Here is a 25,575-nt window from a genome sequence, read left to right on the forward strand (position 1 = left end):
AGGACAAAGTTCTGATTTCAATGGGAAATTCAGTTTGTCTGAAATATCAACAGGGTAGTGGAAGAAATGACAACTTTGCTTGTTGCCAGCTTATTTACAGATTTGCACATTTGTTACATTCGCGTGTGGCGGAATTTCTCTGAACAACACAAAAAAAATCTCTTTCGCTACGAGATACATAGCGCCAGACGGCAGCTGTTAACAAGATCGTCTCTCCAAATGGGGGAGGGCGGGGGGGGGAACAAATTCGAGCACTTCGATCAGCGGCTCGCTCCGCCGTTCCCGTGTGTCAAGTCGCGGAGACTTTACGCTCAAAAGGCGGCGAATGGATTTGCATTGGCAGGGCGGGGCAGACGTGGCAATGAAAACAAGTTGTAATTGATGTTTTCATAAGGAGAAGCAGTCCTCCTCCCGCTCCTGATACGCCAGACCTCAGGTGAATTTTCGGAAATTGTTGGTTTTGGTGGGAGACATCAGAAGCTTGTAGCTGCCGGCTGGCCAATCAGATCCCACCGTTGTGCCTTCTGAAGCTATATTACATTGCTGTACAGCCAGTCTCTCTGAAGCGTCTCCAGCTCTCGTATCCTTTAAACAGCATTTAGTCCTTTATTTTTTTTATTTTCTCCCCCCCTTCCACGCACACACATGCATCCTCAAGAGGAAATCGCAGTGAGAAGAGCTGTCGATGTGTAACCGTTATCGAAGGGCTATTTCAGCACCTGTGTCGTGCGGAATCGAAGGCGAGAAAGGAAGACACACGCAAGTGCGAGAAATAGGAACCCCGAGCGATTGGATTCTCTGGACATGATGTTGACGCGAATTGTGTTCGTGGGATTGATTTGCTGTTCCCTTGTCTCGCCCGTGAATGCTTGTGGGCCAGGCCGGGGCTACGGGCGGAGGAGACACCCCCGAAAGCTGACCCCGCTCGGTTACAAGCAGTACATCCCCAACGTGGCCGAGAAGACACTGGGAGCAAGTGGCAGATACGAAGGCAAGATAACCCGGAACTCGGAGAGGTTCAAGGAATTGACACCCAATTACAATCCGGACATTATTTTTAAAGACGAAGAGAACACGGGGGCTGACAGGCTGATGACACAGGTAGGTAAGGGGGGGGGGGCAAATTCCTGCCTTTCTCCCTCTCTCCACACCTCATTTCCCTCTTTTTTACGGGGTAAATTGCTTGGAGGGGTATGTCCCGCAGATTGCCGAGACTGCCCGTGGGGGCGGCGGTAGGATATTGGAGGAAACTTTATAGATTCTCGGGTTTGGTTTTTTTTTGAGCTTTTTTTTTATTATCATTCTGTTGGCAAGCAACGCATCTTGAAACTGGGTTTGTGAATGTGTTTGCACTTGTTTGAGCCACTGGACTTTGATCCATCAGAGTGCACGAGAGCCCACAGCCGGACCGTCCCTTTGACATTTTTATTCTCTCTCTCTCTCTTTCTCTGTGTCTCTCTCTCTCCCATATATATATATATCTTGCCGTGTCTCTCCAAATAAAATAGCTCCTGAATCTCGCAGATCTGACTTAATGAGGCTGCCTTTTCTAAATATAGCAGAGAGGGAGGGAGGGAGAATCGATCCATCCTTCGCTCCTTCTCCTTGGCTGTGTATTGACCTGGCGGTGCACATCAACATTTCATCCTGCGCTGTTGTGTCTGTCGAATGTATTGATATTCCCTTTAAGAGGGGCGAGTGAGAGTGTTCGGGTGTGCGCGCCTTGCTCTGATTCGCACTTAAAAAGGCCACGGGCTAGCGGCAATTGAGGCAATTTATATACTTTCTTTTTTTTAAAAAAAAGGCATGATTCAAGATAATGGCGAAGTCAGAGCGAGTTGCTCTGTCTGGGATCAGGGTAAGGCGCTGGTGGTGGGCCCCACCGACATTCGTTAGCGGGATGTTAACGTCTCCCTGAGGGTCTAAATCTCTCCCGTCTATTTAATCTACACACGGTGTGTCAACAAATCGAGGGATGAAGTCAACGGGTGGGGGTGTATGCACACGCACTGATATTACCCTTTTAAGCGATTGGAGTGGTTTAATGTTTACAAGCAAACGCGTGGAACACTCCTGTGCCACAGCCGAGCTCCCCAGCACCACACCACACCCTTGCCCTGCTGCTTTTTCGAGGAGTCTGCTCTCATCCTTTGCCGGGATTCACGGCAGTCTCTGACTGCCCTTGCTCAGTGCTCCGATAGCCGTCTCAAACTCTTCCCCCCCCCCCCCCCCCCCTCTTTCTCTGTCAAACACACACACACTCACAAGCACGGCTCGAATTTTCAGCTCCACTTCCTCTCCCATTATCGATCTCGTACTGATTACAGTTTCATCTTCGTCTCTCTCTCTGTCTTTATAACCAGGAGTCATTGCAACTCATCGCATTCTGTTCTTCGGGTTGGGATTCCGGGCAGAGGGGTTGGGGGGGGGGGGGCGGCAAACGGGGTTTTTGGGTGGGAGGGGAGGAATGCGCAATAAAATTGCCCTTCTTCGCAAGCTTGGTTCAGAAATCGCTGGCTGTGGTTTGAATTCCCCCCGGTGCAGTGTCTGTGAGGCTGCCGAGGCGAGTGAACAGAACAGGGACGGTATGTCCTGGGAATAGGCTGCATCTCGACACGGATCCTGCATTAGCTGCCAGCGTTTGAACTTATGACCTTCTGTCGCTGTCTGCCACTCTGAAGCCGGCAGCAACACACATGCATACACTCACACACTCACACGTACACACACACGTACACACTCACACACACACAAGCTCACACAAACACACACACACTCATACACACATACACACACAAACACACACACTCACAAACACACATACACACATACACACACACAAACACACACATACACACACACACAAACACACATACACACACACACTCACACTCATACACACCCATGCACATATTCTCTCTCACACACACACATACACACACACACACACACCATCACACACACACACTCTCACACATGCACACACACTACACACACATGCACACTTACAAACACGCACACGCACAGACAGTCACACACCCGCAAACACACATACACATACACACACACAAACACACACTCTCACATACTCACGCTCACACACACCCTCTCTCACACACACACTATACACGCTCATGCACACTTACACACACGCACTCGCACGCACACACAGTCACACACGCACACACATACATACACACACTTTCTCTCTCACACACACACTCACACACACACACCGGGAGTTACCCCACCGTCAGATTTTATCTCGCTTGAAGGTCAAGTTCAGCTCTCATAGACACCGCAGCAGCTCCCTTTCGCCCCCGCCCCCAACGCCTCTCCGCCTAACCGACCCTAACCCAGTCCTTCCCCGGTGTGAGAGCCGCCAGCCCAGACACGGGAATACTGCTTCTACTGGAAAAGTCTGAGGCAGAGAGCCGCGTGGATATGTGGGTGTATGGCGTGGGACTGCGGTCAGAGCCTCGGGGGTGAGAGAGGGAAGTAAAGAGCGGATGTAAGGACAGTGAATGAGGGATGGAAGGTGTGTGAGAGGATTGAATGATAGAGGGTGTTGTGTGGATGAGGGATAGAGGGTGGGGTGTGGATGAGGGATAGAGGGTGGGGTGTGGATGAGGGATGGAAGGTGGTGTATGGTTGAGGGATGGAGGGAGGTGTATGGTTGAGGGATGGAGGGTGGGGTGTGGCTGAGGGCTGGAGGGTGGTGTATGGTTGAGGGATGGAGGGTGGGGTGTGGATGAGGGATGGAGGGTGGTATATGGTTGAGGGATGGAGGGTGGGGTGTGGATGAGGATGGAGGGTGGTGTATGGTTGAGGGATGGAGGGTGGGGTGTGGATGACGGATGGAGGGTGGTGTATGGTTGAGGGATGGAGGGTGGTGTATTGTTGAGGGGTGGAGGGTGGAGGGTGGGGTGTGGATAAGGGATGGAGGGTGGGGTGTGGATGAGGGATGGAGAGTGGTGTATGGTTGAGGGATGGAGGATGGGGTGTGGATGAGGGATGGAGGGTGGTGTATGGTTGAGGGATGGAGGGTGGGGTGTGGATGAGGGATGGAGGGTGGTGTGTGGATGAGGGCTAGAGGGTGGGGTGTGGATGAGGAATGGAGGGTGGGGGGTGGATGAGGGATGGAAGGTGGGGTGTGGATGAGGGATGGAGGGTGGTGTGTGGTTGAGGGATGGAGGGTGGAGTATGGTTGAGGGTTGGAGGGTGGGGTGTGGATGAGGAATGGAGAGTAGTGTATGGTTGAGGGATGGAGGTGGGGTGTGGATGAGGGATGGAGGGTGGTGTATGGTTGAGGAATGGAGGGTGGGGTGTGGATGAGGGATGGAGGGTGGTGTATGGTTAAGGGATGGAGAGTGGAGTGTGGATGAGGGATGGAGGGTGGTGTATGGTTGAGGGATGGAGAGTGGGGTGTGAATGAGGGATGGAGGGTGGTGTATGGTTGAGGGATGGAGGGTGATGTATGGTTGAGGGATGGAGGGGTGGGGTGTGGATGAGGGATGGAGGGTGGTGTATGGTTGAGGGATGGAGGGTGGTGTATGGTTGAGGGATGGAGAGTGGGGTGTGGATGAGGGATGGAGGGAGGTGTATGGTTGAGGAATGGAGGGTGGGGTGTGGCTGAGGGCTGGAGGGTGGTGTATGGTTGAGGGATGGAGGGTGGGGTGTGGATGAGGGATGGAGGGTGGTATATGGTTGAGGGATGGAGGGTGGGGTGTGGATGAGGATGGAGGGTGGTGTATGGTTGAGGGATGGAGGGTGGTGTATTGTTGAGGGATGGAGGGTGGGGTGTGGATGGGGGTTGGAGGGTGGGGTGTGGATGAGGGATGGAGGTGAGGTGTGGATGAGGGATGGAGGGTGGTGTGTGGATGAGGGATGGAGGGTGGTGTATGGTTGAGGGATGGAGGGTGGTGTATGGTTGAGGGATGGAGGGTGGGATGAGGATGAGGGATGGAGGGTGGTGTATGGATGAGGGATGGAGGGTGGGGTGAGGATGAGGGATGGAGGGTGGTGTATGGTTGAAGGATAGAGGGTGGGATGTGGATGAGGGATGGAGGTTGGGGTGAGGATGAGGGATGGAGGGTGGTGTATGGATGAGGGACGGAGGGTTCTGTTTATATGAGGGATGGCGGGCTTCAGGTGAATCCACATGCTTCTCTCTAACTGCCCCCAATTTGGTCCTTGCCCTGAGGAGCTTGGGATTGGTTTGACCGGGGGTGAGGGCTGTTCCAACTGAGCCCGTACTCCCCTCCGTAAGTCCTACATTTGACAACGGCGCCGAGCTGTTTGTGTCGGCAGGTAGATTTGGTCTCTCTCTGTCTCTCTCTCTCCCCGTCTCTCTCTCTCTGTCTCATTTCCCGATGTCAGTGAGTTTGGGTGTACACATGCTCTCCCTGCTCAAAGAGCGGCTTTTCTGTCCGGTGCATCCGCCGGGCTAGCACTATGCGCTGGGCTGCTCGCTGCTCAGAACCCGCCTGCCGTCCCCGGCCCAGGGGAACCGTGAACGAGAGCAGGTGTTGCCACCTTCCACCGAGCCTGTCTCTGGGTCAAAGCCCGAGTTTACCAACTCCCCGGATCTGCTGCTTCTGCACAAGTTTAAACTTCTAACAGGAGTCGCGATAAGCGGCCTCTCCTTGACCCGACATTCCCTGCCCGGTTCCCAGTCTGCGGCAGACCTGTGCCCGTCAGTGAGTCGGTGTAACGGTTAGAGTGAGCTCTCAGTGCAGCTCGGACCATGTGCAAAGGGCACCTTGCAGAAGAGGCAAATAAAGAGAATACGGAGTGGGATCTGACTGGCTGCTGGGTGGAATATGCTCCGTATATCTGTTTGTGAGAGACTGTGTGCCTGTGTCTGTGTATGTGTGTGTGGGGGGGGGGGGGGGAATTGTGTCTGTGTGTGTGTATGTGTGTCTATGAGTGTGTGTCTATGTGTGTATGTGTGTGTCTGTGTCTGTGTGTGTATGTGTGTTTGTCTGTGTATGTGTGTCTGTGTGTCTGTGTCTGTGTATGTGTGTGTCTGTGTCTCTCTGTGTGTATGTGTGTCTATGAGTGTGTCTGTCTGTATGTGCGTGTCTGTGTGTGTATGTGAGTGTCTGTGTATGTATGTCTGAGTGTGTCTGTGAGTGTGTCTGTGTCTGTATGTATATGTGTGTCTATGAGTGTGTGTATGTGTGTGTCTGAGTGTGTGTATGTGTGTCTGTGTATGTGTGTCTGTGTCTGTCTGTGAGTGTGTGTCTGTGTCTGTGTTTTCGTGTATGTGACTATGAGTGTGTGTATGTGTGTGTGTCTATGAGTGTATGTCTGTGTATGTGTATGTGTGCCTGTGTGTATGTGTCTGTGTGTGTAAGTGTGTGTGTCTGTGTCTGTGTGTCTGAGTGTATGTGTGTGTCTGTGTGTCTATGAGTGTGTGTCTGTGTGTATGTGTGTGTCTGTGTGTGTTTGGGGGAAGGGGTCGGTATTGTGTGTGAACATGAGCAGAAATTGCCCTCAGAGAAGGGGGCATTTGAGGACGCTCTTTCTCTCCGACGCTATTCTCGTGAAATATCTGTCTCAATCCCATCCCTCCTTCCAGCTGTTCACAGCTAAACCGAGACAGGCGGTGATTTGGTGATAAAGTGTGTAGCTGGAAAGGCACAGCAGGTCAGGCAGTATCGGAGGAGGAGGGAAGTTGACGTGTCGGGTCGGGACCCGACATCTGCAGTCCTTACTATCCCCCCCAAAAAATTGTTTTTTTTTTGCTCTTTTTGCCCCGGATCCTAATGGGGGAAGAATGATAAGCAATGATGCCCAGCAGTGCTGGTAGTGATGCGTCCGAGGGAGCCAGGCGGCAAGATCCTCAGCCCCCACCCTTTCTATGTACACATTAACTAGCTCTCTCTTCATTTTATTACCCCCACCCCCGCAACCACTCCCCTTCCAACACACACACACACACACACACTCGCTCTGAAAGGGGCCTTTGTGGGCCCGGATTGGTTTTATACATTAGTCTGGGGCCATCTATGGCCAAGCATCCCGGCACCGAATCCACGCCGAGATTAGAGCCTGGAATTATAGGGCTGCATCCTCCTCTCTTCCACTTCCTTTTCTCTGTCTGAACGATATCAGTGTAGATTTAGCCTAGAATTCGGGTGAAAGATATCGGTGTGCATGTGTGTGGGGCTTGGGAGGTTGGGCGGGGAGGGGGGGGGGGGACGCACATGCTCCAGAATCAATTGAGCTAGGGACCCTGAAGAGGACTCCTCGTTGCCCCTATCTTCCCGTAGTCCCTTCAGGATGGTTGAGCCTGAGCCGGAGATCAGCATTCGGAAGGGCTCTTCAGAGTTCCTGGTGGTCAGAGATCTCTGGTTCTCGCTTGCTTCACGCTTTTCGAGTGATCGAGCTAAGAGAAATTGAGGAAAGCGCCGACTCTGAGGACGAGCCCAGGGATTTGAGTAGGGTATTGAACGGGCTCTAGGCCTCCTCCTGAACAGCACTCTGAGGATGGAGATTCCGGTATGCTTTTCCCTATGAACATGTCGGCTGTTTAGTCTCTGTGCGGACGTGTCTTATAAAGGATCAATTTTAATTTGTTATTGAATTCAAATGTGTATGGGTATGTGTGTATATGTGTGCGTGTGTTGTGTGTGATGTGTGTATATGTGCGTGTTGTGTGTGGTGTATGTATGTGGTGTGTATATGTGTGTGTGCAAGTGTGTGTGGTGCAAGTGTGTGTGTGTTTGGTGTGTGTATGTTGGACAGGGCGATTGAACCAATGTCCTTCAGAATATTAGCCTGGTCTTCTGTATTGGCAGTCCGGTCAAAGCGATCAACGGGTATAAGGGGAAAGCAGGAAAAGGATTGGAAGGGCCGAGTGGTGGACACCTCCTCTTGTTTCTATGTTCCCATTTGGTCAATGCTGAAATAAATATCGAATGCTCCCACAATTAACTGTTTCATTCTGTGCCATAACCGAAACACAATAACATTGGCCGGGTATGCTTAATGACTTTGCCTTTCTCTCTGTCTCTCTGTGTCCCTTTCCCTGACGCCCTCGGAAGAGATGTAAAGACAAACTGAATTCCCTGGCGATCTCAGTGATGAACCAATGGCCCGGGGTGAAGCTCAGGGTGACAGAGGGCTGGGATGAGGACGGCCACCACTCGGAGGAGTCGCTGCATTACGAGGGCCGGGCCGTGGACATTACCACTTCGGACCGTGACAGGAGCAAGTACGGCATGTTGGCCAGGCTGGCGGTGGAGGCGGGCTTCGACTGGGTCTACTACGAATCCAAGGCCCACATTCACTGTTCAGTCAAAGCAGGTGAGGTAGCGCTGGAAAGAGAGTGCCCGCCTTTTTTTTTTCCCCCATTCCCCACCTCACTCCCCTCCGCTAGACTGCTCCTGATGAACACGGCTATATTTCATACCTGCATTTGCACACTTTTTAATCTCAAGGCACCCCAGGCGCCAGCCATCGCTTCCTGGAACTCCCTGCAGGGGTGGGGGGCGCTGAAGCATTACAGAGGAATCCCACTGACGTGACAATAAATAACGCGGGTCATTAATTCATGGAGAGTGATAGGAAGGATGCAATAAATGAGGATGCTCTCTTAAAGAGGCGATAATCGCTGGCCCGGGTTCATAATCCAACCGTTTTATTTGTTCAGTTTTGATTAATCTCCAGGTCTCCGAAACAAAACTAATAAGGAGTGCCCCCGAATAGCCTCCGACTGTCTCCGGGGGTGGAAAAGCGCGGACTGTTTCAGAGGGGTGTCCAGTCGAGTTACACGTCCATTGCCAGAGTGTGGGCATAGTTTGTGGATGACGTTGGACTTTACCCAGCTCCCCGCTTCTGAGTCCAGTTAGGACCAGTCTTCCTGTTATAGCACTGGACCCTGGGGAAGTGGAATTGGCGAGAGTTGGTTGGGCGGGGGCGGGGGGGGGGGGTGGAATGAATGGCAAATCCCGACCTACGTGAGTAAATAAACGTCCCCAATGTTTACCAACGAGCCAAGCCCGGTTGGTCACTGGTTATCTGAGTAGTGAAGTAGTGGGGAGCTGACTGACTGCTAAAAAGCATAGCCTAACAAGCCTAACAGTTCGCTGTTAACAGCCACATCTGCACTCCGTAGTGACTGATTAATATTCCAGGACTGAAAGGCCTCTCTGGTTAACCAGATCTCTACAGCTCCGAAAGACTGCACCAGCCTTTCGAACCAAGTGTCCGCTCGCACACAGCTTTGGAATGAAATCCCTGTGAGCAAACGCGCGGCCCACACTTTATAAACAGAGTTCCAAGAGCCCTTCAAAACATGAACTGCAGCTTGAAACCAAAATCTGAACGTAAGCACCATCCTACCTCCACCCTCAAGGTGTGGTACTTCCCGATTTTTCTAAGGAAACCCCAGCACAATTTTGTCACAATTTATAACCTGAGGCGTCAAATGCGCGGTGAGTTTGAGCTATCTGGATGTGACCCCATTGATAACCTATTTTAGGTACAAACATAATATCCAAGGAAATGAATCATCGTGAGTAATGGATTTTTTAAATTGAATGTTAGGGCGAAAACAGAGACAGACTTTCTATATAGACTTTGCTGAATCCCTCCATGTTGCTTCATGGTTTTGCAGCTCATTTGTTCTCCGTTTGGTTGACTTGTTTGAATCCAGTTGAACAAAAAAGCTCCAACCTGGCTGCGTCTATTTACCGATCTCTTCATACTGTCTGCCTGTCTATTTCTCACACGCCTACAAAGGGCACCCATTCGGTGACAGCACCGTCTGAGATGAACAGTCCCTGAACCTTCCTTTAGTTAACGAGAGCATCCATTCGGATTGGAAGTTGTTGCATAGAGAGAGAGAGAGGGAGAGAGATAGACTTCCGTCTGTGTTTTAAGCGCCATATGGTTTTCCAGCACTGTGAGTCTGTGCAATCTTGCACTTTGTGATATTATTTTAGGAATACGCACACACACAGACACAGACACACAGACACAGACACACACACACACACACAGACACACACAGACACACAGAAAGATAGACAGACAGACACAGTCACACACAGACAGACAGACACACAGACACAGACACACACACAGACACACATACAGACACAGACACACATACAGACACACAGACACAGACACACACACAGACACACAGACACAAACACACAGATACACACAGACACTGACACACACATAGAAGCCGATAAAGCTGCAGCCGCTCATTCATCGTACTTGCAACGCCACACACTGTCTTAATCAAGGATTTACCGGGCCAAGGGCAGGCGGCAGCAAAGGAGATCTTGAATTACAGATAAGAATTCCGTGAAGATTCATCTAAAAGCGACTGTAATCCCGAGCCTCACTTTAAATAGGAGAGTGTCAAATCTATAACTTAAAATTCTAAACACACCGGCTCATTTCAGTCTGTGTCATGTGGGGCGTGTGACGGAAACCAAGCGGGCTATTGGAAAAGACTGTGAGCTCAATCTTCCATCCGTTTGTTCCGCCACTATTTCATGACGGGGAATCAGATGAGCAGATTAGATGCTGTCTGCTGGGGAGAGAAGGAGAGAGAGAGAAAAAAAACATTCCGGCCAGGAAGATTCGCTCTCTACATCTGTATTTGCTAAAAGTATGATCCCGGGGATAGGAATGCAAAGATGAATTGGCTCAAGCCCCTGAACCATTGTCAGACGGGCCGAATGAGAGAAGGGGACATTGATGATGGGTTGCATCTAAAAGCAATCTTGGCTATTTAAAATTCAAATACACATCTCGAGTGGCCAAGCAAATCGGAACAGTGCTGTTTCTGTTGTGCAAATAACCGGGCTGTTTTCTCTCCCTCTCTCTCTCTTTCGCAAGAGCCTGCACTCTGGCGTGTAGTGTGTGTGTGTGAATTAACACAACAGGGGCTTGTGCACCTGAGCAAACAGCCCTAGAGCTGGGAAAGAAAGTGGAGACGTCCTCTCCCTTTTCTCTCTCTCCAGGAGTATCTCCTCCATTAGCTGAATCAGATTGACAATACGGCCCCTTTAGCGGATTTTAATTAGACCGCAATGGACCCAGCCTCACCCCTCTGTCACCCTCCCCATCTCCATTCCCACACTCACTCCATAGAGTTAAAAATCACACAAAATCACATTAGCTTTCGGAGCGTCGCTTCCAATTAAACCTGTTGGACTATAACCTGGTGTTGTGTGATTTTTAACTTTGTCCACCCCAGGCCAACACCGGCATCTCCAAATCATCACTTCACAGAGCAGCTTTTGAGATAAATGTCCGCCGCTGAAGTTGTCACCCGCAACAAACACACATACACAGAGCTCGCCAGCACTTCCAATCTGCTTGCCTCTGTCACTGAGTGCTGCTCGCTCCCCCAACACTAACCCATCCCTAGCCCTTATTTCTACACACACTTCCTACCAGAAGACAACCAAGTTTTATTTTCTCTTAGCTTGTGTATAATCTGTGACAAGTCTTGCAAATCAGTAACAGAGGTGACAAACTCGTTAACAAATCCATAAAATGTTATTTGCTGGGGGGGTTTTCTCTCTGTCCTCCCCTATTAATCAATGTTTTCCCCAAAAACAGAAGGGACTTTGTTTTCTTCAGTGCCAGCGTTGGACCTTGGTTCCGGGCCAAGCAAACGATCCATCCCCCTTCACGCTATTTCGCAACCTCCTCTATATCTCACTCCTTGAATATCCGCCTAAAATATGCGACATTCATATGCAACATCTTAAGAGTTGCTTTTAAGTGGTTTACTTAGAAAACCGTCACGTTGAAATGAGGTGAATTGACAGGCTCCTTTTCCAACTGGCACCCGTCCAATAACAGACCGCTTTCTGAAGATTCAACCCCGACTTTCTTCGGGAAAAGGACAGACAGGGGGAGGAATGGAAGGGGTAGATAAGTAGGTGCCCCAAGCAATGAAGAAAGTCAACTCTTCTAACTTTTCGTTGTGGTTTAATCAGTAGATGCATCACAGAAACTGGAAATATCTCCAAGCCATTCTGCAACCGATTTGTTCATTTCTTTGATCCATTTTCTTATCACTTATTTGATGGAAATAACAATATCATCCGTCTGTCTGTCTATCTGAACAAGCTGCCGAAGGAAGTGGTAGAAGCTGGTACAATGACAGAGTTTAAAAGACATCTGGATGGGTACATAAACAGGAAGAGCTTAGAGCGATATGGGGCCAAATGCTGGCAAATGGGACTAGATTTATCGAGGATATCTGGTCATGGACGAGTTGGAGCATGCTGTACATCTCTATGACTCTATGACTTTATCCACCTATCTACCTATCTATAACTATCTATGTTTCTATCTATTTATCTACCCATCTACAGTATATCTATCAACCTATCTCCACCTATCTTTCCATCTATATCTATCTTTCTATCTATCTACCCATCTACATCAATCTACCTATCCACATCTATCTATCCATCTCTATATATTTACCTACCTACACCCAACTATCTCAATGCATCTATCTAATTATCTGTCTGCCTATCAATCTACCTATCATTTATTGATCTAATCACTAGTGTACATACATAGATAGCAATGTATTTATCTTCCTATCTTATTTTCCTATATTAATAAACAGCACAGCGGTACAATATGTAGCATCAAAAACACAAGCACCATTCTTAACGCCACGCTTTTTTTTGGTTTTGAAATGCAGTGTTGCATGTACCCGCTAATTGGCATTGAGTCCAGACAGAGGCGGACTTCCCTCCCTTTAACCAGGGCCAAACACCAACACCTGCCTCACTCCACAGACGCTGCCTGAGTTGCTGAGTATTTCCAGTGTCTGTTTCATTTTTTTAAAACTGGGATTTCCAGCTTCCACGGTATTTTGCTTGAGTAGGAACCTAATGCCTTTGCATGCCAGGTTGGTCTTGAATTGTGATTCATAATCGCCTGCTGAAAATGAGAGCTTGCTGTTATAAGTTCAGACCAAGTAAAAATGGTATACTCGAATGGCTTGTTTGATGAACCCTGCCTCTGTCTGACCTCGCCGTGGCTTGCCCAACATCTCATTACCCGTGCCATATTCCCCTTTCCTCAGGCTTCCCCCGAATCTGTAGGTTTTACCACACTACCCCGTCACACAGTTCACAATGTATTCAATGAATGGATGAGACCGCGTGCTCAGAAATGAATGTTTACAATGACTTACGAAGCTAAAGTACCCGTTTGGTTATCGAACAGAGTAGGTTTCAAAGGAGTCAGGGAGCGGAAGGACTGTTACTGCCCACAGAGTCTGTCACTCAATAATCTCGGAGTGTGTTAAATTCTGGGGATCAATTTCAGGATGGATGTTTTGGCCTTCCAAGCGTAAAACGCAGATTCATTGGAATGATAGCAGGGCTTCAATAATTCAATTCTATACAGACACGGTTTGTATTGTCTCCAATGTGCAAGCGTAAGCATTGGTCTTATTACGCCCAAATGATTGATAGGGTAGACATTTTCTCAGCACGTGGGGCTACTGATTCGGAACTTGTGATGGAGCCAATGCAGGCCAATGTAATTCAGGCAGGTTCTGAGCTCATTGAATAGACGAACAGACTTGAGGGGCTGATTGGCCTCCTTCTCAGGTTACATGGCACCTGCTTGAAATATCAAGGCGAGCATGAGATATAGGATCGGGGGGGGGGGGGGGGGTGTAGGTCTAATTATCCCTTTCGTTTACCCTTAAAGGAGGGGAGGTTGTAATGCATTTGGCGGTGGGCTGCTAAACCAGAACCCCAAGCTAATATTCTGGGACCAAGGGTAAATGGTGAAATTTGAATTCAATAAAGATCTGGATTAAAATGCTAATAGGGCCCAGTGATCCTCGTTTAAAACCCACCTGGTTAACCAATGCCCTTCAGAGAAGGAAACCCGCCGCCCTTACCGGTCCATCCGACCCCAAGGTCCACAGCAAGGTGGGATAGCCATGAAGATGGACATCCAATGCTGGCCTAGCCAGTGACACTCACACCCACATACCATGAGGGAACAGATTTTAAAAACACACAACGCAGCGGGCATGTTATTGAATCAAAGTAATGTTGGATTAACACTGAAGGTCTGCCTGGAGTGTTGGGTACAATTTCATCTCCTTGTTTCAAAATAACTGCAGGGTATCCAGCCCCAAGGAATGCTTGACTTGGAGGGTTGAGGGAGACAGCCTATTTGGCTTATCCTCTCGAAATGCAGGAACGATTCCATACCACGTGCCTAATGCTCTAATGGAGGAGGTTTCACCTGGGAAGCGGATTTGTTTTTTTGAAACTCGTGGGCAAAGTATTCAGGGGCAAAATTCACGGAGATACTAACAGAATAAACTACCCCAATCGGTTAGATTCATGCTAAAGGCCTTAGTTCGAGGGGAGGTTCGGCAGGACACTGCGGGTAAACTCTTGTACCTGAACTGTTCCAGCGTGCAACAATTGAACTGAGTTTAATACATTAATTGCAGTTGTCTTTCGGTTCATTGTTGCACACTGGTGTGATTAATCTGTGGGAATTCGTTTCTGAGCTGTTAGCTGTTAGCTACTGGAATAATAAGTTCCCCAGGAATTAGTCGTTTATGTCCATGGTTCCTAGTCGCTTTCTCTCTCTCTGTCTGTCTTCAGTTTGTAGGACCCTGGAGCCCATTCCAGCCAGTTTCCTCAACATGCCGTCCTCTTTATTGCTATAAATACAAGGATAAGCAGCCAACATACATTAAAGATCAACCACGCAAGCAAAATACTGCGGATGCTGGGGATCTGAAATGAATAGAAAATGATGATAATGCTCAGCGGATCTGATAGCACCGGTGCAGAGAGGAACACCAGAGCAAACTTTCGATGAATTCTCAGAACGACATATTTATCGGAAACGCTAACCATTTGTGCCCGATTTTAACCCATTCAAAAAAACATAACGTTACAATCGGGCAGTCAGTTCTATTTCTCCCCACAACGCTGTTGCCTGACTTTCTGGGTATTTCCGGCATTTAATGCATCAGGAAAGAGTCTTAGAGTTCAATAATTGTAGTCTTTAGAGGCGTGGCCTTCGCGAGTGTCCAGAGACGCTGGTGTCGTGTTAGGGAATCGATTCAATGTGAGCTTTAAATCCGTGAGCCCGTCATTTAAAATGAACAGACTTAACTAGCAGCAGCCCTGAATACGGAGGCTGGGCCAGCACTGACAGGATCCATCTACAGTTTTCAAAAACTCAGCACCCCCAATTCCCAATTAAGCCCCTAATACGACCCAAAACTCCGTAATTCTTAATTTACCTACTGATCAATAATATTAGTCAATAATAAATGTTCGCGTTAAATAGACACAAGGACTCTGCCCCCACAGCTCTCTGTAACAAGGAGGTCCAAACACTCACAGGGAGTACATCTAGAATTCTATAAGCAATTTTGGTCCGCTTATTTAAAGAAATATATTCATTTCATTGGAGGCAGTTCAGAAAAGCTTCACGACCTTGATTCCTGACATGGAGGGATTGAACAAAGGTTATCCCGATAAAGCTGTGTTCACAGAATTATAGGAATTCCACTGCACCTCGAAACTGCAATTTGGCCCGACTCAACCCTTAGTCTGGGTTAGAGAGCGGTCGGGCACGCCTGGAATAACGTTAGACTCAATTTAAGGTTGCATTGCCCCTGTTAAACTCCTCATGTCTTTATGAAAGGGGAGTGTGTGGATCGGAGCGATACTGCCATCTCCCGAGCCCAGGCGGTTAATACGCCGGGGGAAGCCAGAGCTCAACTCCTTCAAAACCTCCATGTTTGGCGCTATTTTGCCGTTACGATTGAGCGGTCGGGCGGGCACAAAACATTTCATGGGGTCCGAAAGGCGTTCCTGACAGCGGAATAAGAGGCTCTGTTGTGGTGCAGTGTTACTGGCACTGCCCACCCCCCACACCCCCGTCAAACAGGTTGTTTAGAAAAAAATAGGTTAAGTTAAACAGGGGATGCTGGAAATCTGAAAAACAAACCAAGAATGCTGGAGAAACTCAGCAGGTCTGGCAGTGTCTGAGAAGTTTCTCGGCCGCCTTTCTTAGCCTGGGGTGTTATTGGGCGCTGTGCCAAGGCAGATTGGCATCGCGTGGAGTTACCAAGGCACTGGTACTATAACAGCAATTGAAAGGCATGTGGATGGGGACGTGAATAGGAAGGGTTTGGAGGGATATGGGCCAAGTGCCGACAAATTTAGGATATCTGGTCGGCACGGACAAGTTGGACCGCAGGGTCTGTTTCAGTGCTGTATCATCGAGCTCTGTAAGAGTGAGGGATTGGATTGGCTGCTGGGGTGTTGGGTGTGGGGAAGGGGCCGGGAGGGGAAGGGGGTTATGCCAGAGAGTGGTCGTCCTAGTGTAGCCATGATGTCTAATGTATTCTGTGCTGTCTGCCTGTGACTGTTCGCTCTGAGACTCCGTTAACACGGTTTCCTCACATGATTCTCAATAGCGTTTCCTCTCCCCTTTGTTCTCAAACAGAAAACTCGGTGGCTGCCAAGTCTGGGGGCTGCTTCCCAGCCTCAGCCCGAGTGAGCCTGGAGAACGGCTCCACCAAAGCGGTGAAGGACCTGAGAGCGGGAGACCGGGTGCTGGCGGCGGACCGTGAGGGCAGGCTCCTCTACACCGACTTCATCATGTTCCTGGACACATCCCGGGAGGCCAGCAAGGTGTTCTACGTGATCGAGACGCGGGAGCCCCAGACGAGGCTATCCCTCACAGCGGCTCACTTGCTGTTCGCCGGGCAGCAGCGGCGGCGGAGCCCGGGCCAGCCCCGGTTCCGGGCCACCTTCGCCAGCAACGTGAAGCCGGGCCATCTGGTATACGTGCCGGACGGAGACGGCCAGCGAGTGCGGGCCGCCACCGTCGAGAAGGTTTATTTGGAGGAGAGGGAAGGGGCTTACGCCCCACTGACTGTGCAGGGCACCCTCGTGGTCAATCAGGTCCTGGCCTCTTGCTATGCCGTGATAGAGGATCATGCACTGGCCCACTGGGCGTTCTTGCCGGTTAGAATGAGTTACGCGGCCAAGTCCTTATTTTCACTCAGTGACTCATTCACAGCCAACATTACTGGCCAAGAAAGCGGCATTCACTGGTACTCCAGCGCCCTGTACCAAATAGGCAGATGGGTTTTGGACCAGGCATCTATTCACCCACTGGGGATGGCATTGGACTCCAGCTGAAGTCTTTCTACAGCGAAAGGGAATCTCTGCCAAGAAGAAACTTTTACAATGAACCACCCTCCCACCCACCCATCCACCCACACCAACACCCACACACACACACAGAAATCCATTAGAATTTCAGCTTGAGACCCCAGTTGTTTTGCTGTTATTGGGGATTTGGGGGAATATTTATTTCGTTTGCATTTGCATTTTCTCTTACTATCTGTTTGTTTCTGCTTTTTTTTTGTTTATCCAAAACAAATGCGGAACTTCGAGGGCCTTAAAAAGAAACTCCTTTGATAATTTATTCCCAGGTGAACTCTCTTTGACCCCAGCAGGAAGAAAATAATTTTGTGTGGTCGATCAAGGAACGCAGAATATATTTTTCTACAAAAGTCAGATATCGTGAAACATTTCAGTACCGTCAGCAACGAGTTCCCTTCGGACTATCGACGCATCTAACCTTGTGTTCCGCTCTCACATTGCCTTGTTCTCGTTTTCTCTTCCTTCTGGACAAAGTTACGCTACGTTGGGGGGTCCATAAATTATATTTTTATACACAGAATTGTAAATTAGATTTTGGAGAGATCATTACTTAACTGAATCACAATTCGTTGTTTGAAATAGTGTAAAATACGAGAATATATTATTTTAATTTAAAATCTAGGTGCAAAAAATATAACGTTTTGACCATCCCAGTTACTTTTTTTTTGTTTATTGTTGAACATGCTATTTTGTAAACCCAGATGCGTCGCGACCAATGGTTGGGCGCCAGTCAAAAAAAAAGACAATTGTCCATTTCTCACACAGCGGCGCCTTTATCACTTACATCTGGGACTGAATTCTATGGGAAGAAATTATTTTTTAAAAGCGAGGAAACTTGAGAAAGAATATTAACATTCTAATGAAAATAGTAGTTTGTACAAAGTTTTTTTTGCATACGAATTAAAATTCGACAAAAACAGTTGTAAATTTACTAAACCGTATTATTTGCATATTTTGTAATAGTTTAATACAGTAGTTTTATAATATAGAAATGTGCCAAAATGCTCTCTTTGAATATTATTAAAATATACAGCATTTCAAGGACACTGAACTTTTGATTAAGAGAAGGCGAATGACTTTGTGTACAGATACCTTAAAATATTTTGCAAAGTTAGAAGAGATATTTATGTTCTTGTGTCACTCACTGTAAGGCTGCCATATTCTGAAGATAGAATGATTGTTTGTACTACAACAGTCGGACAATTTAATTCAATCATTCTGAGACTATTAACGAAAAAGGTAACGAACGAAAATATTGGACGTGGCAGAATTGCCACATGCGAACAACAAACATTTTTTTTTCCTCAGTGCTGCTTTTGTTTTTGAACATTTTTTTAAAAATAAAATTTCTCTGAAACCTAATGTAACTGTACTACATTGGAGAAAGGAGTATTGTTTACATGTAGTAACTGCAAAAAATATTTTTCTAACGTATTTTAACTGCGTTTCCTTTCTTAGACACATACGTGGATTGGTGGCTGAGAAATGTAATAAAGATTTATGGGTGAGAATCCTAAACGACGTTGATGTAACGCCAGTAACATTCCCCCAGCCCCAACCCCCTTGTTCTTTCACGGGTATCACTGGAGCGGACAGGGTAGTCCTGCTCCGAACTGTCCCTGAGCTGAGTGACTTGCACTATTCAAGTATGCACATTGCAGTGATTCTCACATGAAAGTTACACTCGGTTAGAAATCAACTAGGAGAACGTGAGGACTGCAGATGCTGGAGATCAGAGTCCAGAGAGTGGTGCTGGAAAAGCACAGCAGGTCAGGCAGCATCCGAGGAGCAGGGAAATCGACATTTCAGGCATAAGCCCTTCATCAGGAGCCCGAAATGTCGATTCCCCTGCTCCAAGAAATGTAGGTTTCCAACCCTCTGTCAACCAGATGGACCTTTAGGACAAGAGCAAGTTGCCAGAGGGATAATAAGTTTACAAAGAGATATTGGTAGGTTCAGTAAGTGGGCAAACATATTCGCAAATGTGGTATAATGTACAAAAATGTTAAGTCGTTCATCTAGGAAGAGAGAACAAACCAAGGTTATTAGTTACATTGAGAAAAACTGCATCAACCTGCAACAGAAAGGGACTTGGGGGAGGGCACTTGTACACAAAACCCACAAAGCTACCACACAGCTGCAGCAGGCATTAGGAAGGCTAATGGAATGTTGGTGCTTATTTCAAGTGGTTGGTGTACAAGATTGGGGAAGTCTTACCGCAACTGCACAAGGTGCTGGTGAGATCATAGCTGGGGTACTGTGAGCAGTTTTGGTCTCCTTATTTTATGTATTTAAAATATGATTTCATTGGAGCCAATTCATAGAAAATCTTTAGAAGAGAGGGATTGTCTTACCAGCATAGCTAAACAGGTTGAGATTCTACTGACTGGAGTTTAGAGGAATGAGAGGAAATCTCCTTGAAACATATTGGATGGGGCTTGACAGGGTAAATGCTGAGAGGATATTTCCCCTCATGGGAGAGTGTAGAACCAGACGGGATGGTCTCAGAGTTAAGGGATGCCAATTTAAGCCTGAGATGAGGAGGAATTTCTTCTCTCCAAAGGTTGTGAGTCTTTGGAACTCCTTACCACAGAGAGCTGTGGGGCAGAGCCATTTGGTATATTTAAGGGTGAGGTAGCTAAATGTTTAATCAGTAGAGGAATCAAGGGTTCCAAAGAAAATGCAGGAAAGTAAATGTTTAAAATGTCAGATCTGCCAAGATCCAATTGATTGGTAGAGCAGGATTGAGGGCCTGAATGGTCAAGATTAGAGTGATGCTGGAAAAGCACAGCAGGTCAGGCAGCATCCAAGGAGCAGGAAAATTGACGTTTTGGGCAAAAGCCTTTCATCAGGTTTCCTGCTGAAGGGCTTTTGCCCGAAACATCAATTTTCCTGCTCCTAAGATGCTGCCTGACCTGCTGTGCTTTTCCAGCACCACTCTAATCTTGACTCTGATCTCCAGCACCTGCAGTCTTCACTTTTACCTTGAAGGGCTTAATAGCCTATTTCTTAAGGTTTGAAACAATCAATGATAGCTTCATGAACACCATTACAGAGCCTAGTTTTTTAATAACACATTTTATTAATTGAATCTAAACTCAGCCAATGGCTGTGTGAGATTTGAACCGATGCCCCTTGAATAGCATTCTGCACCCACTAGATTATAATCCAGTAACACTTATACAAGTCACTTCCACAAACACTTACACACTGAACAGTCTTATCAGCATTAATGTCTGTAGCAGAGGTACTTGGACAGCTGAACTCAGAGAATCATAGCATCTAAAGCACCAAAGAAGACCATCATGCCTATGTGGTCTCTTTGAAAGAGCCATCCAGACCCACTCCCTTGTCCTTTCCCTATAGCTCTGAAAATTTCTCCTTTTCAAAAAGCTTTAAAATTCCTTTTTGAGAATTACTGTTGAATGCTTCCAGCATCCTTCAAGCAGAACATTCCAGATCAGTGATCCCTTCAATACTTAAGTGTCTTCATGGCTCATGTAAAGATCACAGGCTCGTGATACATTCCCCGTGTGAAGAAATAACTGTTAGAGTCCACATTTTCTGGAACAGCATGGGCTGGACTGTGCTCTTATCTCCCATGAATGTTAAAAAAAACTATACAAAAGAAGTCCCAGGGATGCACTAACTATTTCGAGTATAACAACTCTGTGTTGCAAAGCACTCACATCACATACATTCTTAACTGAACTGGGCTTCGTAACGTTTACATGTTGAAAGTTGAACTGATCTACTAAATGCAAAGGCAGCCAGAAAGACTCTCACTGTTAATTATGGAGACAGAAATCTTGAAGATTGACTTGCAAGTTAAATATAACAGTTTCAAATTATGAATTTTATTAAAGAAGGCATAGATTCATAAATGGAAGCCACAACTCTTCCCAAAAACAATAAGCAAGTGATTGCTTTTGGGATGACAAGTCTGTGCAATATTGGCCCCTCTAAACTCAATTCTAATTTCTAGGTAGAAACTCGGTTGAGGATACTGCATAGTGAGTGTATGACATTGCAATGGACAATAGATAATAGGTGCAGGAGTAGGCCATTCTGCCCTTCAAGCCAGCACCACCATTCATTATGATCATGGCTGATCATCCTCAATCAATATCCTGTTCCTGCCTTATCCCCATAACCCTTGATTCCACTATCCTTAAGAGCTCTATCCAACTCTTTCTTGAAAGTATCCAGAGACTTGGCCTCCACAGCCTTCTGAGACAGAGCATTCCATACACCCACCACTCTCTGGGTGAAGAAATTTCTCCTCAACTCTGTTCTGAGTGGCCTACTCCTTATTTTTAAACTGTGTCCCTCTGGTTCAGGACTCACTCATCAGCGGAAACATGCTTCCAGCCTCCAGAGTGTCCAATCCTTTAATAATCTTGTACGTCTCAATCAGATCCCATCTCACCTTCTAAACTCAAGCGTATACAAGCCCAGTCGCTCCAATCTTTCAGCGTAAGATAGTCCCGCCATTCCAGGAATTGACCTCATCAATAGAAGTGTGCAAAACTAAAACATCAAAGCAAGTTTATCCAGGAAGTTGGGAACCGTCCAGAGAAGGTTCACTAGATTGATTCTATTTATGGAGAAGTTGTCTTATAAGGAAAGGTTGAGTAAATTAGCCCTGTATTCATTGGAGTTTAGAAGAATGAGAAGTGACCTTATTGATACAGATGAGATTTTTAACGGTCTTGACAGTACAGATGTGAAGTGGCTGTTTCTCCTTTTGGGAGAGTCTAGGAACAGATGGTATATGATCAGGATATGGGGTCATCCACATAAGAGATGGGGGAATTTCTTTTCTCAGAGAGTATTAATTCTTTGGGATTCTTTACCACAGAGGGCTGCAGAGGTTGGGTCATTAAGTATATATTAAATGCTGAGATTGATGAGTTTAAATCAGTAAGGGAGTCAAGGGTTATAGGGAAAAGGTGGGAACAAGAAAGCTAAGTAAAGGCAAAATATTATGGATGCTGGAAATCTGAAACAAACACAGAGGATACTGAAGGAATTGAATAGATCTGACAGAGTCAGATCTTTTTCAAGTCTGATAAGACTCTTCTTTAGAATTGCAGTCTGAAGAAGTGTCAAACCAGACACTAAATGGTAACTCTGTTTCTCTCTGCACAGATACTGCAAGACGTGTTCCATTTCTCTGTTATTCTCTGTGTTTGTTCAAGAAACAGTTAGGATGAACAGATCAGCCATGATTTCTCTGAATGGCAGAGCAGACTTGATGGACGGAATGGCTGACTTCTGATGTCTTATGGTCTACATTTTAAGAAGTGGAGATTGTTTTCAATATTCTGATTCTACTATGTCCTTTGTAACTCACTTGAGAGAAGAATTAGTGCACTTTCTTAAGATTTTGTCTCAATCTACCGTGAGCTGAGGTTGGATTCAAACTGGATTCAAGTATCATTTTTTTTGCACTATGAAGAACAAGGTCCTCTTTGTATTCACTTAAATACAAAGGTTTACCTTGGAACAAATTACTGCAGATGCTAAAATCTGTACTGAAAAGAACAAATGCTGGAGATCACAGCAGGTCAGACGGCATCCATGGAGAGAGAGAGAGCAAGCTAATCTGTGGATGCTGTCTGACCCACAAAGGTTTATCTGCCTTGCCTAATACTCTGGAACTCATTTTCATTTCAGAATGCACTGATCCATCAATTATAGAGTTGGGTCCTAGAAAATGAAACCATTCTTCAGTGCCTCCTTGATAACTGGCACAATTAGATTCAGACAGCCTGTGGAGGGAATCTCCATCAACTTTGTGTGGGAGTTGGTTCAAAGTTCCACACTCAAGGTTTGGTTTCAAAACAGTTTAACACCATTCTAAAGAGTGAGGTTGTACTGTTTATCATGTTGTTTGAATTTTATTTTTAAAATACGATGCCAATTTCCATAATTTCACCTTCTCAAAATAATAGCAATATCTTTGGCATTAATATAATTGTTGATATTGAAGAAGTGTTAGAATTATGAGATTTCTAAGTGTATCATAGCTTGGACTGAAGCTTTAAATTTAGGGTAAAGGGAAATGGTCATGTCACCTGTTATACCATCTGCCTGACAGTCAGCCTAGGTGGTTTGACTGTTAGAGATCAAAGGCAGGCCTGCATTGTTTCAGAAGAAGATGCAGCCATTATATTTGGAAACAGCGACAAGCATGTGTAGAAACTTTGTCTCCCAAAGTCCCCCAAAATAGGTGTTGGTGTCAGGTTGCAAACAATTGTATCATAGCTGTCTGTTTACTTCTGAGGTGAAGTGAAGTTGGATCAAAAATAACTAATAACATATCTGTATTGGTGATAATGTTAAAGTGTTCCATGATGACATGGGGAAGATGATAAATGAAGCTGATTTTGAGATCAGGTTACAGGTTTCCCTACAATTCAATGACCAACACAGACTGATGGCTGATGTTCTGCATGGGCAGTAGAGAAAAGATTGATTGACTGTGCAAGCTACCACAACTGGATGTGGGAGGGAGATAGACTTTCATTGAAAAAGGTGATCCTATTGACTTCTGAAAATTTCACAAGAGTCATCCTGGTTGGCTATGGGGAGGAGAAAAATTGTCAAATCTGGTATTACTACTGACGGTGGATTAAGAAAACTGCTCAGAAATTGAGCGGAATGCTAGAAGACAATTCGATGAAGTCATCACTTGGTGAAATGGGGATGCAGAAACCTATTTGACGTGTAGCAATATAGAGGGAATATTTTCCTTTTTTTAGTTTGAATTATAGATCTCTTACAAAAAGCAAACAGTGTTAAGTCTATAGTGCTTTGAGACATTTGTTAGTGTAAATGACTCTGATGGGTCATTCTTTCAGCTATTAACTGGCAGATCAGGTTTCTTTTCAAATGCTAACAGTCTCTAGAGATATTAACACAGGGAAGGGTTAAGATCCCACCTTTCATTATTAGAATGTATTGCCAGACTATGATGATTCAAATTTCTTAGATAATGAGCTATTGGAAAATATTGGCTCTGACCCTGCCATGAAATCAATCCAGTCCATCTGTGACACTCATAACGTCCAATTCTAAAAGAATGTATCGCCAAAAGGTGGGTACTCCAGGCTCAAGGTGACTGATTTCCCTCACTTACACTTAAGGGTAATACATTTGATAATTTCACTAATTAGGTTCAAAATACATTGTTGAAGTTGCAGATTCATGGACAGCATGTTCGATTTTCAAAGGGAATGCATACCAGGTCATTTAAAAAAAAAATCATGGTGTCATTGGCTAGGCCAGCATATACTCCCCACCCAAAGGATTGTTAAAAGCCAACCACATTGATGTGGTCTGGAGTCACAGGTAGTCCAATCCAGGTAAGGATGGTAGTTTCCTTCCCGAAAGGTCATTAGCGACCCAGGTGGGTTTTTCTTCAACAATCAACAGCATGGTTACCATGAGACTCAATTCAAAGTGCACCATCTGTGGTGACAGGATTCAAACCTGGGGGCCTGGATTAACAGTCCAGCAAAAATATCACTCGACCATTGCCTCCCCGTGAGGAATGAAATCTTAACTTGTGAGGAATGATCTCCAGATTCTTGGAGAATGTGTTTTAGTTCCAAGGGGAGTGAAATTCAGATTCACAGGCAATGCACTCCAGTGAACTGCAGATTCTCGAACCACGTTTGGAAGGAGCAACTAGATCCCTCATAAAATTGAAGTCGAGGGAATCAGAGGGAAACGTTCTGACTGGTTGGAGTCACGGCCAGAACAGGTGATGAATGTTGTTGGAAGCAAATCATCACTGGCCCTGGATGTCGCTCAGAAGTTCCACAGGGTAAATAAAACCTAGAGCGCTTTTCTCAGCAGCACACTGGATGCTCCTGTATTCCAAGGACTGCTGTGGTTTAAGAATACAGCTCACTACCTCATTCTCCAAGGCAGTTAGGATTGGACATAAAAGGCATTGACGCCCACATCACATGAATGAAATCAAAACTTTAAAAAAAATATTTCTGGCTATCTGTCTTTCATTCACTAATTCTTCCCACTTTATTCATTGTTAAATCCTTCTTTGCTTCCTTTAAAATCCTGTCCAATCCTCTGATCTGCCACCTGTCTTTGCATAATTATACGCTTTATGCTTTTTTTCCTTGAAGATTAACAACATCTTTAGCCTTTCTAGTAAACCACAGAATTTTATTTAGTTGTTGGAATGCATTTATTCTGTGTATTCTGAAATAGCCCCTTAAATGGGTCATCTAATGTATCTTTATTGACATGCACTTTAACCTAATTGCCAATTTTTCTTTGCCAGCTCTGCTTCCTTGCCCTTATACTTGCT

The 25,575-nt window shown here is 46.3% G+C and overlaps 1 protein-coding gene across 1 annotated transcript; it reads left to right on the forward strand.

Annotated features, from left to right (window-relative positions):
- The first annotated feature begins 423 nt into the window (after nucleotides 1-423).
- Nucleotides 424-18,280, forward strand: shha (sonic hedgehog signaling molecule a). The gene is made up of 3 exons (XM_043690715.2): nucleotides 424-1,101; nucleotides 8,052-8,313; nucleotides 16,507-18,280. Exons 1-3 carry the CDS (start codon nucleotides 805-807, stop codon nucleotides 17,205-17,207), a joined length of 1,260 nt encoding a protein of 419 aa, XP_043546650.2. The 5' UTR covers nucleotides 424-804; the 3' UTR covers nucleotides 17,208-18,280.
- The last annotated feature ends 7,295 nt before the right edge of the window (nucleotides 18,281-25,575 follow it).

Source organism: Chiloscyllium plagiosum, unplaced genomic scaffold (genome assembly GCF_037043375.1).
Source record: "Chiloscyllium plagiosum isolate Xiang-an unplaced genomic scaffold, Cpla_swu_hap1 HiC_scaffold_5, whole genome shotgun sequence".
In the NCBI taxonomy this organism is placed as follows: Eukaryota; Metazoa; Chordata; class Chondrichthyes; order Orectolobiformes; family Hemiscylliidae; genus Chiloscyllium; species Chiloscyllium plagiosum.